Source organism: Fukomys damarensis, unplaced genomic scaffold (genome assembly GCF_012274545.1).
Source record: "Fukomys damarensis isolate Sample0158 unplaced genomic scaffold, DMR_v1.0_HiC HiC_scaffold_16, whole genome shotgun sequence".
In the NCBI taxonomy this organism is placed as follows: domain Eukaryota; kingdom Metazoa; phylum Chordata; class Mammalia; order Rodentia; family Bathyergidae; genus Fukomys; species Fukomys damarensis.
Genome location: NW_022900928.1, coordinates 44,231,613 through 44,248,839, shown reverse-complemented (window position 1 = coordinate 44,248,839; position 17,227 = coordinate 44,231,613). Strand labels below are relative to the sequence as shown.

At 33.1% G+C, this 17,227-nt stretch overlaps 1 protein-coding gene across 11 annotated transcripts in view; it reads right to left on the bottom strand.

The window, feature by feature from the left end:
- The window catches only part of Deup1 (deuterosome assembly protein 1), a 120,479-nt gene that overhangs the window by 35,624 nt on the left and 67,628 nt on the right, over positions 1 to 17,227 (bottom strand). For all 11 annotated transcript variants that reach the window (XM_010633689.3, XM_010633688.2, XM_010633691.2 and 8 more), the window contains one exon: positions 7,606 to 7,802. In XM_010633689.3, coding sequence (XP_010631991.1) covers positions 7,606 to 7,802 — 197 coding nt within the window. The remainder of the gene's footprint in view (positions 1 to 7,605; positions 7,803 to 17,227) is intronic.

The window sequence follows — 17,227 nt, the reverse complement described above, 5'->3', positions numbered from 1 at the left end:
AAGAGGCCATCTTTCCTTCAGTGGGGATGCTCAGCTCCTTTGTCAAAGATGAGGCAGCTGAGTGCATCTGGAGTTGTTTTGGTGTCTTCCAATCTGTTCCACTGTGATCCTCAGGTCTGTTTCTTTGCCAGTACCATGCTGTTTTTATCACAGTGGCTTTGTAGCATAGTTTCAAATTGGGAATTGTTATACCCGCTGCCATGTGTCTGTTGCCTAGGACGGCTTTTGCTATTCTAGGTCTCTTATGGTTCCAAATGAATTTTTGGATTCTTCTTTCTAGTTCTGTGAAGTACAGTGTTGGGATTTCAATTGGTATTGCATTGAATCTGTATAGCAGTTTTGGTAGTATGGCCATTTTCACTACATTGATTCTTCCTAACCAGAAGCAGGGGAGATCTTTCCATTTTCTTACATCCTCCTCGATCTCTTTTTTTCAGAGTGCTGTAGTTTTCAGTGTAGAGATCTTTTTCTACTTTTGTTAGATTGATTCCCAGATACTTCATTTTTTTGGGTGCTATTGTGAAAGGAATTGTTTCCCTAATTTCTTTCTCAGTGAGTCTTTTATTTGTGTACAAGAAGGCTATTGATTTTGGGGTGTTGACCTTGTATCCAGCTACTCTGCTAAAGGTGTCAATTAAGTCGAGAAGTCTTTTGGTGGAGTTTTTTGGGTCTTCAATGTAGAGTATCACATCATCAGCAAATAATGACAGTTTAACTTCTTCCTTTCCTATCTTTATTGCTTTAATTTCCTTCTCTTGTCCAATTGCTATGGCTAATGTTTCCAGAACGATATTGAAGAGGAGTGGTGATAGTGGGCATCCTTGTCTTGTTCCTGATTTTAATGTGAAGGTTTTCAGTTTTTGGCCATTTAATATGATGTTGGCTGTTGCTTTTCCATAGCCTTTATTAAGTTTAGACATATACCATCTATTCCAATTTTTTGCAGAGCTTTTATCATGAATGCGTGTTGAATTTTGTCAAGTGCTTTTTTTTCCTGCATCTATCGAGAGGATCATGTGGTTCTTGTCCTTGACTTTGTTAATAGAGTATATTACATTAATTGATTTACATATGTTGAACCATCCTTGCATCCATGGAATAAATCTGACTTAGTCAGGATGTATGATCTTCTTGATGATCCTCTGTATTCTGTTTGCTAGTATCTTATTGAGGATTTTTGCATCTATATTCATTAAGGAGACTGGCCTGTAGTTCTCTTTTTTAGTTACATCTTTCCCAGGTTTGGGAATCAAAGTGATATTTGCTTCCAGGAATGAATTTAGAAGTATTGCTTCTCTTTCAATTTCATTGAAAAGTCTGAAGAGTAATGGCAGTAGATCTTCTCTAAATGTCTTGTCAAATTCAGCAGTGAATCCATCAGGACCCGGGCTTTTCTTTGTTGGTAAGTTTTTAATTACATTTTCAATTTCACTGATTGTGACTGGGGTGTTTAAAATGTTTTTATCTTCTTCGTTCAACTTTGGTAATTCATAAATATCTAGAAATCTGTCCATTTCTTCTGTGTTTTCCATTTTATTAGCATACGGGTTCTCTAGTATGTATTAATTATCCTCTGGATTTCTGTGGCATCTGTTGTGACTTCGCCTTTTTCATTCCTGATTGCACGAATCTGAGCCTTTTCTTTCCTTTTTTTGATAAGGTTTGCTAAGGATTTATCAATTTTATTTATTCTTTCAAAAAACCAACTCTTTGATTCCTTTATTTTTTGTATCATTTTCTTAGTTTCCATTGCATTGATTTCTGCTGTAATCTTTATAATTTCCTCTCTTGTTTGAGCTTTGGGTTTTTCTTGCTCTTGTTTTTCTAGGAGTATAAGATTCATCATTAGGTTGTTTATTTAAGCTTGCTTTGTTTTCCTAATGTGGGCATTCAGTGCTATGAATTTTCCACATAGAACTGCTTTCATTGTGTCCCATAGATTCCTGTATGTTGTATTGGCATTTTCATTTATATGTAGAAAGTGTCTGATTTCTTCTTTGATTTCCTCTGTGATCTGTTCAGGAGAGTGTTGTTCAATTTCCTTGTGTTTGTGAAGTTCCTACGGTTTCTTATGCTATTGATCTCCAGCTTTATTGCACTGTGATCTGATACTATACAGGGAATAATTTCAATTCTTTTGCATTTATTCAAACGTGTTTTGTGAGCTAGTATGTGATCTATCTTGGAGAATGACCCATGTGCAGCTGAAAAGAATGTATATTCTGATTTTGTGGGGTGGAACACTCTATAGATGTCTAATAAGTCCATGCATTCAAAAGCTTGGTTCAGTTCTAGTATTTCATTGTTGATTTTTTGCCTAGATGATCTGTCTATTTTTGATAGTGGGGTATTCAGATCCCCCACTGCAATTGTTTTAGTGGTTATTTGGTTTTTCATGTTACTTAATATTAGTTTTATAGTTTTATATTGTTTTCCATCCTTTCATTTTCAGTGTATGGGCTTCTTTTTGCACTAGGTGTGTTTCTTGTATACAACATATTGTTGGATTTTTGCTTCTTAATCCAGTCTGCCAATCTATTTCTCTTGATTGGTGAATTGAGACCATTGACATTGATAGTTATAACTGATATGTACTGACTTATTATTGTCATGTTATTGTCCTTTTGTTGACTCTTTATTTTCTGTCCTCTCCTTTTAGTTTCTTGCCTTGGCTATTTGATTTGCTCTGTTGGGCCTCCTGGTGTTGTGATCTTCATTGTCTTTTTCTAGGATATTGTTTAAAATTGTTTCTAGTGCTGGTTTAGTACTCATGAAGTTTCTCAAGTGATCTTTGTCATGGAAGTATCTTATTTCTCTGTCCATTTTGAAAGAGAGTTTTGCAGGGTACATTAGTCTTGGTTGTATGTTGTTTTCTTTTAGGACTTGAAATACCTCACTCCACGCTATCCTTGACCTGAGGGTTTGTGCTGTGATTTCCTTTGTATGTGATTTGTTTTTTGTTTTTTTTTTCTCTTAGTGCTTGTAGTATTTTGTTCTTCTGTTGGGTTTCTGGGATCTTGATTATTATATGTCTAGGTGTAGGTTTTTTTTTAATCGTGGCTAGCTGGAGTCCTATACATCTCACTTATCTGTATGTCTAATTCTTCCCCTCTGTTTGGGAAGTTTTCTGTCATTAATTCTTTGAACAGCTTTTTTAAGTCATCTGCATTTTCTCCTGTTACTTCATGGATTCCTATCAGTATTATGTTATTCTTTGCATCATCTAGGAATTGTTGGATTGATTTCTCATCCTCCCTGTTTTTAAGAGATCTTTCTTTTCATGGTCACTGTCTGCTATCCTATTTTCTATATCTGAGATTCTATCTTTGCAATCTTTTATTCTGTTGTGTACACTTTCAATAGAGTTTTTAATCTCCTGGATATCTGAATCTGTTTGATTCCATTTCTTTCCTATGTTGGGTGTTTATTGTTTCCATTTCTTTTGTATTCTGGGCCTTCATGGTTTCTGTTATGTTCCTAAGCTCATCTACTTTTTTGTCAGTTTCTGTTCTGGAGTCTCAAATTATGTCTTTCATTTTGCTCACCATCTCTATGGTTATCTGGGAAATAATTTCTGTTTTGAATTTTTCTAGAGCTTGATTGATCACTTTTTTTACTTCCTGTGCTGTGAGTTCTGAGTGCTCTGGAGGTTCACTATCTGATTTTTCATCCTCCTTTGACCTACTGTTTGCCATTGGTGGACTGGAAGTCTGTCTTTGTGGCTTGCTTAAGTGTTTTCTCATCTTTATTTTTGCTGTTGGGTTGCCCTTGATTCAATCTATGGGTCATTAAATCTTCCTGATATCGTTGCGTCTCAGCCTTTGCTTTTCTAATGACTTATAGACATTCTCATTTTCATAATTGAGAAAACAACTCCTCAAATCAATCCCTATCCATTATCCCTATTGATACAATCAGGAACCTAATAGGATCAATCACCACCCTTTATAGCCCACCATGCCTCTGCAGACTGCATCCAAGGACTGGCTCAATCAGGGGATCTAATGGGGGGGGCGCAGCACGATAGTGCTCAGCAGCGTCTGTGCAGCTACTCTCCTGGCACTGTGTCAGAGCCAATCAGTGGCACCTGCTGGAAATGGCATGGCTCCAGAGGAGGCCCGTAGATCAGGCAGCCACGCAGCAGAGAGGGCTCTGAATCCAAGCCAGGGCGATGATGCAAAACCCACCTGCCTTGTGCTGTGCTGAGGCCAATCAGTGGCACCCGCTGGAAAATGCATGGCTCCAGAGGAGGCCCACAGATTGGGCTGGGCCGCACAGCAGAGAAGGCTCTGAGGCCAAGCCGGGGCGATGACGCCCATAAATTCACTTTTAAGTTTGTCTTTCATATACAAACTCAATTTATTTAAAAATCAATTTACCATTAAAATTATCTACATCCTAATAATTCTGGATGCCGTACTTCAAATTAGCTTCTAAACTATCCAGAAGCTTCACAACTCTAACTTTTTTTTTTTTGGTTTTTTGAGACAGGGTCTCACTATGTAGTTGAGACTGACCTGGAACTCACTATGTAGCTCATGCTGGTCTCAAACTCCCAACAATCCTCTTGCCTCAGCCTCCCGAGTGCTGGGATTATAGGTGTGAGCCACCACGCCCAGCCACAACTCTAACTTTTAAGGCAACACTCAAAATATCCTAGCAAAATTCAATTGCATTTTTGTAACTTTTTAAAGTGCCACATAACTCTCTCATTAGAAAATAGGTGCTCTGGAATATAGTAAACATATTAAGTGAGTGAATGTTAAAAACTTATCACTTCAAAAAGAATGAAAAACAAAAAAATTGAATAGAGTGAATAAAATATTACTTAAATAATGTACTATAAACCTTCCTTAGTTAAAACAAAAAATTCTTTAGAATACAGACTTTTAAATTTTGTGGAGCATTACTTCATATACCTTTATCTAAAATGGTTTTCCTTTCTAAAATAGTTTGATGAGACCTAAATGCATTAGCCATTGATAGGTAAAAAATATTTGTGTATTTGGATTAATTTATGCCTATCACACACTCACAACATTTACTGTTTGACTTCACTAAGCTGTGCTGTGAAGAGAAAAAGATGCCATTTTGACTTGGTAAAATTAATAGAGAGGTATAAGCTTTACAGTTCTCCTCTGCTGAGTTCACAGTGTCCTTGCATTTCAACAACTTTTCCCCATAGTGGGTTTTATGTGGTAATAATTTATTCAGAACATTTGAAATGCTATTTCTTTTAAAAACCAGGTCATTGGAGAACACTGAAATCAGAGGACACATTAAAACAAATTTAATGAAACTTTCAACAAATGCAACTGGCAGGACACAAGGCTTTGCAGCAGGAATAGTCCGTCTAAGCTGCTTATTAAGACAATCTCCTGCTGAGCATTTTACCTCTTATGTTGCTTTCTGTGTCCCCTACTATCTTGTTTTTGTTAGGCACTTTTAACATACTCTGTACTGCCCGACAAAAAGGGGCAATAGAAACAAGAAAAATACTTTGAAAAAATAATAAAAGGCAGAGTAACTGCTTTTTGTTTAAATAACATCTGGTACCTTCATCTAAGGCTTTCAGTTACTTCTGCAGGCAAGTACAAGGCTACATTGCTCTGCACCCAGTGGTGCTCAGTACTGAGCCATGATGGTTGCCATATACAGGAAGTATCTTTCTGGACCTATCTTTCCCTTACATGGGAATTGTGATTTGACCTAAAGAAAACTGCACTTTGTGAAACACTCTGTAAAACATTTATTGTATATCAGAAAAAAAATGTCTTGCACCCAAATCAAGAATGACCCCTTTGGATAGATTTTCTTTTATGCTAGCCAATTAATGTAAGCATATTCACCAGAGAACTAGTATATGGCTGTGGTCCAAAGGCCTCTTTTATCCTCCCGACTAGCTTCATACTGGGCTATCACCACTGCAACGACCTGACTGCAGCACACCACAGCACTCCATTGCAGTGCCTTCACCTCCCATCTCTGCTGCCCTTAGATGACCTAAAGGTTATTAATCTAGTGCTTTTGAATGGTTGTTGTTTCACGTAGCAGACTATAATCTACCCTTCTAAAACACACAGGGATGAAGTTGAGAGGATAGAGTGCTCTATACTTTCAAGAATGTTGAACAGACATGTTTTTTAATATGTCCCACAGACTTTGGATTTATCTCCTGTAGACTGGGTATGCTTAGTTACTAAAATAAGCCTGGTATCACTTCTGAAAGCACAGGACTATCTTTGAAGAAATGCCAGAGAATAGGGCCAGGGATGTAGCTTAGTGGTGCCACTGCCTGCCTCGAAAGCAGAAGGACTGGAGTTCTATCCCTGGTACCGAAAAAAAAAAGTATAAGTTTATTTATGGGCCAGGGATTTAGCTCAGTGGTTCCGCCACCTGCCTTGCAGCACAAGGACCCAAGTTTGATCCCCAGTACCAAAAAATAAAAATAAAAAAATTGCTGGATCTACCTATTAGCTATTCAACAAAAATACATATTTTAGGTACTGTGAGTTAGAGAAGTGCTATTCTTATGAATATTTATAATTTTATTAGCAATAACAGCTAATATTTATGGAACTATGTTATACATGGGTTATCTCTTGTAATCCTTACAAAACTCTATAAATTATTATCCCAATTTGTTAAATGGGAATTTAAGGGTAACAAAAGTTAAGCAAATTTCCCATGGCTGTGGATATTCTGTTATATAAAAACAATATGTAAGGTTTTTCATGATAAGTATCATGAGCTTCTGATAGAAAAGTTGTATTGAAGTTGAGTCTGGATTTATAAACTCAACTACTCTGAAGGCCATGGAAGGTTAATAACTGTGATATCAAATAAGTTTGGGAATGCTGCATACCATAGCTTTTCTTGGAAACTCACATTGTAAATTAGCATAGTAAGGGCTCTAAGAAATCCTATAAAAAAACAAACATACATCTTGCTGAGAATTTTCCAACTTTGAGAAAACAGTAATAGGCCTTTGTAGATGGTTCTGGTTTCATAAATATTTTATTACAATTGAATCTATGGGCCTATTTTTTGTGGCTAATGTATTTTCTTAGATTTTAAACTAAGACATTAAAAAAAGTATACTCATAAAATGGACAATAGATAGTGGTTTTCCTTATACTCTTCACTCAGAGAAAACCTCTCACATACATGCATAGATTCCCTCTGTGAAATGACCACTCGTTTGTCACCATGGCTAGAATGTACATATATAGTCATATACATTACTGAAGGTAAGTCAGAAGTGAGATCTTCCTGTATTTTTTTGTTTTGTATGAACAAAATACCTAATAAATAAATTCTAGTTTTCTCTGTTCCCATGATGTAAAAAGTAAGATTATTTATTTGTATATCTGTATATCACAGCTTGAAGAATGGTTTGAAGTGCCTAACAAACTAAAATCTCCCATAACACTCCGCCCACCTCAAAGTTCTATCCTGAAAACTACTAATAACACAAATTTCTTATAAAATGAGCACTTATCATTACTAAATGAATTTTAGACAACTGAAGAGAACACATAAAGTTATAATTTGAATTACTTAAATTTCAATTAAATGTTTTTAAACATAATGGAGCTAACATACCTGTCTTCATTTTTTTCCATTTTTATTTGGCTTTGATAGGCACATCTTTCTGTTTCTTCATGGGTATTCTGATAAGGCCATGCTGATTTTCCATTGACATAAAGTTTTGCAAGATCACTTCGGAGCTTTTCATTCTCATATTCCAGTTTGCTAATAGATGTATGCCTTGAATGTGCCCTGTTAGTGATGTCCATACTCTAGAGAATAAAATAAATTATCATTGAATAAATTGACTTTTGTAAGGGATGAGTATTTTCTGTGTGTTTGGATACATGTGATGGGAAGGCCCTTCTGTCTGAGCCAAGTGAAGTGGTTCTATTTTGCTTACATCTTGATCCTTCCCTTCCCTCTTCTTTCTCACAATATATAAAATAATGCATATAATAGTGCCCATTTCAATACAGAAAATGTTTACTCTTCTCTACCACAAACTAGTCAGATTAAGAAGTCTTTTGTAAGTGTTTAAAAGGTATACCTGTTCGTGTTGATTAATAATGGAAACACATTTCAATTTAAAAATGATTTTTCTGATTAAAATAATTCATGATTATAGAAAATAGGGAATATTAAGAACAAAATAAATGTTCCATACTACCACTACTCAGTGATAACTGCTATTAATATTCATTAGTTTTTTCTATCACTAACAAATGCAGTAAATGTGAATATAATTATATATTTATAAAATTATAATCAATATATAAATATTCATAAGAAATACAATATAGTCAACATCAAATATAAATAGGATATATATAAAATTATAAGTACAAAATTATAATGTAAAAATGCAATAAATTTTTGGAAACTTTTTCCTCCTGAACACTTGCATATACCTAAAAAATAAGATTTTAATAACTACATTGAAGAGGTGTAAGTAAATTTATTTAGTCATCCCAAAGTATAAATAACTTTGTGTTGATTTCCTTATACACAAATCTTGATCTATATTTCTTTAGGTAGATTCCAAGGACTGAGACTATAAGAATAAATTATAGAAATGTTTTTTGAAGCCCCAAAATTTTCCCCCCATAAATCTCATAATTTCCAGTCTCATAAAGTCCCACCAATAATGTATTAAAAAGCCCATTTTATCACTTATAATAACTTAATATTACTATTTTTGTTAAATTGTAATGTCATGAAATAGTAATTTATTAGTTGAGCATATTTTCATATTTTTTACAATTTTATTGTATCGATTATGTATTTGTATTCTTTGCTAATTTCTCTATTAGGGATAGTAATTCTTTAACATTTTCAACATTAGGGATAGTAATATTTTGGTTGAATGAAAGTATATTTTCATGTGATTTTAAGTTTTAATTTTAGTATATCTAGAATTGTTTTTGTTTTTTAAATTTATTTATTTAATATTTTTATTGGTGTATTTTAGATAGTTACATTCATCATTAGGATCTTGTACCTTTACATGATATGTCTTGGTACTTTTTTCCCCCCATTCCCAGAGACTCCCTTCCCCCCTCCATCCTTCCCTATTTACAAATACTTTGTTTCCATTTTTTTCTTTTCTCCTTTCTCTTCCCTTTTTACCTTTCCCCATCCCTCTCATTTGCCCAATACCTTTAGATCTTTTCTTCCTATTACAAAATATCAATTATGCATTTGACCCTTATTTACACTTTTAGTCTATCACACCAGAGAAATTATATGTTATTTACACGTGTGTCCTGTTAATTTCTCTTAAGAGTATGTCCTCAAAGTGCATCCATTTACCTATAAATATCTCTAATTTCTCATTATTTATGGCTGAGTAGTATTCCATTTTATTTAAAAAAAACACACTTTATCCAGTCTCAAGTTGATGGGCAATTGGGTTGTTTCCAAGTTTTACCTAGTACAAATTGTGCTACTATAAACATAGATGTGCATATATCACTGTGGTATGATTCTTTTAATTCTTTTGGGAAGACACCTGGCAGGGGAATAGCTGGGTCAAATGGGACTTCCAATCCTACTTGTTTAAGGTATCTCCATATTGATTTCCACAGTGGTTGCAGCAGTCTGCACTCCCACCAACAATGAAAAAGGGTTCCTTTCTCCCCACAGCCCTGCCAAAATTTGTTATTTGTTTATATCTGGATAGCAGCCATTCTTTCTGTGGTGAGGTGGGATCTCAGTGTTGTTTTCATCTGCATCTCTCGAATGACCAGTGATATTGAATATTTTTTCATATATTTATTTGCTGCTTTTACTTTTTTGAGAAATGTCTGTTCATTTCAGATGACCATTTTTGAATTGGACCTTTATATTTGGGGAGCTTGAAATATTTGAGTTCTTTATATATTCTAGATAGTAGATCTTTGTGTGAGGAGCAGATGGTAAAAAATTTTTCCCATATTGTAGGTTGTCTTTCAGCTTGATTGGTGGTTTCTCTTGCTGTGCTGAAGATTTTAAAAAAGATGAGATCCCAGTTGTTGATTCTTTGTGTTAGTTCCTGTGCTACTGAGGATTTGTTCATAAAGTCTTTTCCTATGCCAATGTCTTCAAGAGTTCTACCTAGCTTATCTTCCAACAAGTTTAGTGTTTCTGTGTTAACATTTAGATCTTCAATCCACTTCAATTTTAGTTTAGTTCACGGAGAAAGATAGAGATCCAGTTAATCTTTGGCCAGATGAAATCCAGTTTTTCCAACACTGTTCATTAAAGAAGCTATCTTTCCTCCAGTGATGATGGTTGGCTCCTTTGTCAAGGATGAGGTAGCTGAGCATGTCTGCTATTGTTTCTATATCTTCTATTCTATTCCACTGATCCTTGAGTCTGTTTCTTTGCCAGAACCATTCTGTTTTAACACAGTGGCTTTGTAGTATAGTTCAAGGTGGGGATTGTGATACTCCCTGCCATATATCTGTTGCCTAGAATTGCTTTTGATATTCTCTCTTCTGGTTCCAAATGAATTTTTGGATTGTTTTCTCTAGTTCTGTGAAATATACTGTTGGGATTTCATTGAACCTATATAGCAGTTTTGAAAGCATGACCATTTTCACTAAATTGGTTCTTCCTACCCAGGAATAAGAAATATCTTTCTCTTTTCTAATATCCTCTTCAGTCACTTTTTCAGAGTGTTAAGGTTCTCAATATAGAAAGGTCTTTTGCTGTCTTTGTTAGATTGATTCCTAGATATTTAATTTTTGGGGTGCTATTGTGAAAGGAACTGTTTCCCTAATTTCTCTCTCAATGAATTTGTTATTTGTGTACAAGAAGGCAATTGATTTTTGAGCTTTTACCTTGTACCCAGCTACTCTTAATGAATCTGTCGATTCAGTCTAGAAGTCTTTTGGTGGAGTTTTTTGGGTCTTCTAGGTAGAATATCATATTTTCAGCAAATAATGACAGTTTAACTTCATTTCCTATCTTTATTGCTTTTCTTTCTTTCTCTTGTCTAACTGCTGTTCCAAAACTATACTGAACAGGAGTGGTGATGGTGGACACCCTTGTCTTGTTCTTGATTTTCACATGAAGGTTTTCAGTTTTTGACAATTTAGTATAATGTTGGCTGTTAATTTTTCATGGACAGCCTTTACCAAGTTGAGATAAAGACCATCTTTTCCAGTTTTCTGTAGGGTTTTCATCATGAATTTGTGTTGAATTTTGTGAAATGCTTTTTCTACATCTATAGAGATTGTGCTTTTTGTCCTTCACTCTGTTAATGTAGTGTATTGCATTTATTGATTTACATATGTTGAACCATCCTTGCATCCCTGGGATAAATCCAACTTGGTCAGGGTGTATGATCTTTTTGATTACCCTCTATATTCTGTTTGCCAATATCTTATTGAGGATTTTTGTATCTATGTTCATTAGAGAGATTGGCCTGTAGTTCTTTTTTGTTGGATCTTTCCCTGGTTTTGGAATCAAAGTAACACTTGCTTCCAGGAATGAATTTGGAAGTACTGCTTCCCTTTCAATTACATTGAAAAGTTTAAAGAGTATTGGCAGTAATTCTTCTTTAAATTTTTTGTAGAATTCAGCAGTGAATCCAGCAGGACATGGCTTTTCTTTGTCTGTAAATTTTTAATTACATTTTCAATTTCACTGATTGTAACTGTGATGTTAAAATTTTTATATCTTCTTTCAACTCCGGTAATTCATATATATATCTAGAAATGTGTCCATTTCTTCTGTGTTTTCCATTTTATTGGAGTACAGGTTCTCAAAGTAGGTATTGATGAGCTCTGGATTTCTGCTGGATCTGTTAAGACTTCACTGTTTTCATTTCTAATTGCATAGATTTGAGCCTTTTCTTTCCGTTTTTTGATAAGCTTGGCTAAAGGTTTATCAGTTTTAAAATTTAAGTCTATCAATGTTGTTCTTTTGCTATTGCTTTGCTTTTCTGTACTTTCTTCTATTTGTCTTATAATTTTATTATATAAATTAAATTATTTATTTGGAATTTATTTTTGCTAGAATGAGAGATGAGAATAAAAATAATTTATTCTAATATCGAAATCACATATTGATTAAAACATCAATTCTCTGCTACTGGATGAGGCAACCAATTTTATACTAAATCCATATAGACTTATGTTTGATTCTGGACTACTCCATCCTAATGACCTTACAGTTGACACCGTGCCAGTATTACAGAGTTTGGAGCAATGTGGCTAGATAATAAAATTTTACTATCTGGTACTCAATTTTAATGCATCATCAGAATAGAAAATAAAATGTTTAAATCACAAAATGATAGATTTGGAGTAATAGATATTTCTGTGCATGTTTCAAATAAATGCTTTTAAGGAATTTCCTAGGAAGTTTTCAAAAGTTTTAAAAATATGCTATAATCTCACAATGAAAAATTATTTATATGGCTGTTTATAGTCCTCAGAGTCCAACGATTTGAATGTTTATTAGCTTCTGACTAAACAATAGTTGTCTGACTTCAGAAAGGTAATATTTTAGCATGAAAAGCACACCATGAGTGCAATATCATTTTGTTTTTTAAATTAAAAAATATTAGTAAATGTTTTTATACCTAATGATTACTTTCATCATGGAGAACTGGTACATGCAAATAATGCATTTCAATTCTTTTTTATTTCCTGTTTCCCTCCTCTAAAACAACTTTTTGTGAACCTCCAAATAGCTATGGTTCAAAATTCTTTACACTATAATTACTATATTGGAGCCTACTTGTGGAAGTTTCTAAATGAAAGGTTATTCATTTGATCTGCCATCTAATACATGCAATCATTTTAAATTTTCTAAAAATTTTAAAAAATATTTTGAAAACTATTTATATGCTATCATTAATATCAATACTGATAAAAATACAGAGAAATATATACACTAGATACTGAAAATACTACAGGTGGGCACTCTTTTCCACAAAATAATATGGGATGGGTTATATAAATTTACTAATAATAAAGGTGCTCTTTAGAAAAGGTGGGCATTCCAAGTATTTCCTTGTTTGTTAGGCATTTGTCTTTAGGAATTCTCAATATTTACTCTTTGAGACATTCGTGCAGATAAAAGAGCATTGTTTTGTTTTAAGAGAGAAAGGATTACTTATTCTAAAATTAGAGTAGATTTGCTATAAATATAAAAAAGGTACAGTTTTATAAAATTTTGCCCTCCAAAATGAAAAAATTCACATGGGCAGATCTGGTTGAAAAAGGTCAACCAGAATCTTATCTTTGAATAACATTTAAAAATTTACTCCAAATAAGACATCTATGAGTCACAATATATAATTCTTAATGGCCTGCTGTTTAGTTAAAATTGTATCCATGAGTTAAAAAAATTAGATTTATTTATGACTATTTTTGGCCTATTATTGCTTTAAAGTAATTAAGAATGATAGTGATGATGTTTTAAAACCCTGCAATTTTCTAAATGTAGCATAATTAAATAAGTATTATAATCATGACCTGAAAGAATTAAGACAAGTGATGTATCTACACATTTCATATTTAAGAGCATATTCCTTTTTTTTTTATATAACAAGCTTTTTAGGGACTTTCTTATTTCACGTTTTTTTTCTTGAATACTTTTCTAGTGATTTATGAAATATATCTTCATTAGATGATTATCATATGCAAATACATAATTAAACCTACCATTAATTTTCTTTCTGTATTTTTCTTTTTTTGCAGTTCAGAAGATTAAACTCAGAACCTCATGTTATGCATGCTAAGTAAATGCTTTATTGCTGAACTATACTCTTAGCCAACTTCTGTATTTCTGATGAGTTTTTTATGCAGGCCTATTAAACAATTCTTGTTTCTTTCAAAAATTTTTCAAGTCCAATAGTTTTATTCATTTCTTTGTTCTTGAAATGGCAAAACTTCCTTGTGATTATTTACTTGGAAAGACTAGGATTAGGCCAATTGAATCATTGAAATATCTGAATAAGTGCATTTTGCATGTACATTTTTTCTTTTTAGTTATATATATTTAATAATAATTAGCATAGAAAAATATTTCTACAGAAAGATAGGCTTTAGCTATGTTTTATGGTTAGTAATTTTAGTTTTCAGTGTGTAAATGGATGTTTTAATCATCATGAGGATATTATCATTTTATTTAGTTAAATTTATGAACAGTAAAAAGCAAGTAAGTTTTCCTGAAAATTACCATACATTTGAGTTCTGATAAAATCAAGTTTTATTACAACTTTTAAAAAATGAAAACAATAAATATAGGACTAAGTAAATATGGAATAAAAAAACCTGTCAGATAAACTTAATTCTTTGTTAGCTCCCTTAGGAAAGATATTAAAAAACAAAAACAAAAAAAACTTCCTGCATTTTTCTGTGCTGTCAAGTTTCAACACAATCTATGGAAAACACCTGCTTCTAAGCCAAGAATATCTTGTTGGCTCTGTTACTTCTGTAACTACATTACCAAGAGCCAGGAAAACTGGAGCTTTGAAGCTCACTGTGTGCACTGGTGGTAATTAGGTGCAGCACAACTGTTCCTACCACTTTGGTAAACTTTCTCCCCCTAAATAAAAATGAACAGGGAGTTTTATAGTTAGTCATACATAAAAATTCTCAAAGCTATATTTAATTAGATATTACCAATTTAAAATCAGTAATTTCCTTGTTTAGAAAGGAAACTAATTAAAATATTTTAATACTATCCAAATACCACGTTAGAGAGCTTAAAGTAATGATGAAAATATTTTGTTTCTGATTTCCAGAGGTAAAATTTCAGCACCAATTATTTAATTCTATGTTTATTTATCTATTCCCATTATTTCAGAAGTAATTATGTAAAAATGGGAATTTCTTCTACTCATGGGATCTTAGTAAATTTTGTTGTTGTTTTTTGGAGACAGGTTCTCATTATGTAGTTCAAGCTGGCTTTGAAATCACTTTTTAGCCCAGTCTGGCCTCAAACTCTTGTTGATTCTCCAGCCTCGGCCTCCTAAATGCTGGGATTACAGGTGTGTGCTACCATGCCAGGTTACTCACGGCATTTTAATGCAACAGATAGAAGAGTTTTCTTCATTTTAAGAAATTAGAAAAATTGCAACAGGATAAAACAAACCAGGAAAAGAACAATTGATAAAAACTAAAAAATAAATGGATGAAGAATAATAAATCCAAAAGCTAATATTTTAAATATTAATAAAATAACTTGTGGGCCAAAACTAAAACAAACAAAAAAATCTTTATGTGTTCAATTATATAAGATTAGAAATAAGAAAGGAAACACAAAAACAGAATATAAAAGAGATAAAATAACTGTAGGCTATTACTACCTTTGGTAACAAGGAAACAAACTGAAATGGGGAAAGATATCCTAAAAATATACCAATTAGCAAAATGATCAAAGAAGTAATGAAATTTGAATGTACTAAGTATCCTAAAAGAAAAAATAAGTGAAGATCTGGCCCGATGGTTTTTAAGTTAAGTTCTTTTTTCAAAGCACTGATAATTCTAATAGTAAAATATTCCAGACCATGCATAAAGATAGAATACTTCCAAGTTACAAGTAAATAGCAGCATAACTTTAAAAAAAGTAGAAAAAGAAAGAACTATATTACAAGTCTCATTTATACATACAGATCTTAATTTCTATGTAAAACATTACAATATAAAATCCAGTAATATATCAAAATTACTAGAGTTTGACTATTACAGGTTGAATTGTGTCCCCCTGAAAATCATTTGGTCAAGTCCTAACCCCTATCCAAAAGAACATGAGCTAAATGTACAAACAGGGTCTTACAGAGGTAATGAAGCTAATATGAAGACTTTAGAGGGGCCCTATTCCAATATGACTAGTAGCCTGTAAAAAAGGGAAATTTAAATACAGAAACAGACATGTGAGGAGAAAAGACACGATGAAGAAACACAGAAGATGCCTGTGTGAAGATGCAGGAAAAGAGCCAAGAAGATAGGAGCACAGTGTAAAGCCAGGATTGCAGTGATGCATCTACAACACAGGAAGCCAGCAGCCCAGGCTGCCAGCAAACCGCCAGACACTAGGAAAAGACAAGAAAGAATTTCCCTTGTAGATTTCAGAGGGTCACCTCACTGATGATTTTTTGTTTTTGGACTCCCAAATCTCCAGAACTGCAAAACAAAAGATTCCTATTATTTTAAGCCACCTAAGTTGTAGTACTTTGTTAGGGCAGCTCTATTAAACTAACACAGTGACTAAGAAGATTTATTCCTGGAATTCAAATTTCAATCCATAGCAGGAAAGGTATTAACCATAGCCTATTAACATAGTCTATTACACAAATAATAGGACATAACCTACAAGTCAGCTGTGCTGAAAAGGCATTTGATAAAAATTAATAGCAATTCTTGATAAACTTCAAGCAGAATAGGAATAGAGTGATACAATAAAGCTCATAAATCAAGAACAAATGCTATACTAAGCAAAACTGAAACTATGGCATTGCAAATCAGAAACTAGAAAGTCTGCCTGCAAACACTATTATTCTTTAATATTTTCTTGGAGACTTTGGAAAGTGAAATATGACAAAAATAACTGCTATGAAAAGTAGAGGAGATAAAGCTATTTTGTTGCTATGGTTAGCTATCTCAAGAAACCTAAATACCTACATACCTCTAGTAAAAGTCCTATTAGAATTAATAATCTTGATTTTTCTATATTAGCAGTAAATTCCTAGACATTAAAAAAGGAAGGTATTCTATTCATAACAGTAACAGGAATTTTAAAATACCTGGGAATGAAGTTAAGAAGAAAGGCACACAACTTAAAAGTATAAGATCGTCTTGAAAAACATAAGATATGAAGAAATAGAAAGCCCTGTCACATTCTTAGATGGAATATTTATTATAAAAGAAATGCCAAATCTTTCAAAGTTAACACGTAAACTTAATTCAGTCTCATACAGAATCCAATAGGAAGTTGTGAGGAAAAATTCGATAAACTGAGGTTAACGTTTACATGAAAATTAAATTGGGCTCCTATTTTATATCTCATTCAAATGACAAATTTGAATTTTATATTGAATTATATTATGAATGAATTAAACACTTGGATGAAGAATATAAAATTCAGGGGCCGGGGATTTAGCTCAGCGGTTCCGCTGCCTTAGATCCCCAGTACAAAAAAAAAGAATATAAAATTCTCTGAAAAAAATATGAGTATAAATACAATAAATATATTTTAT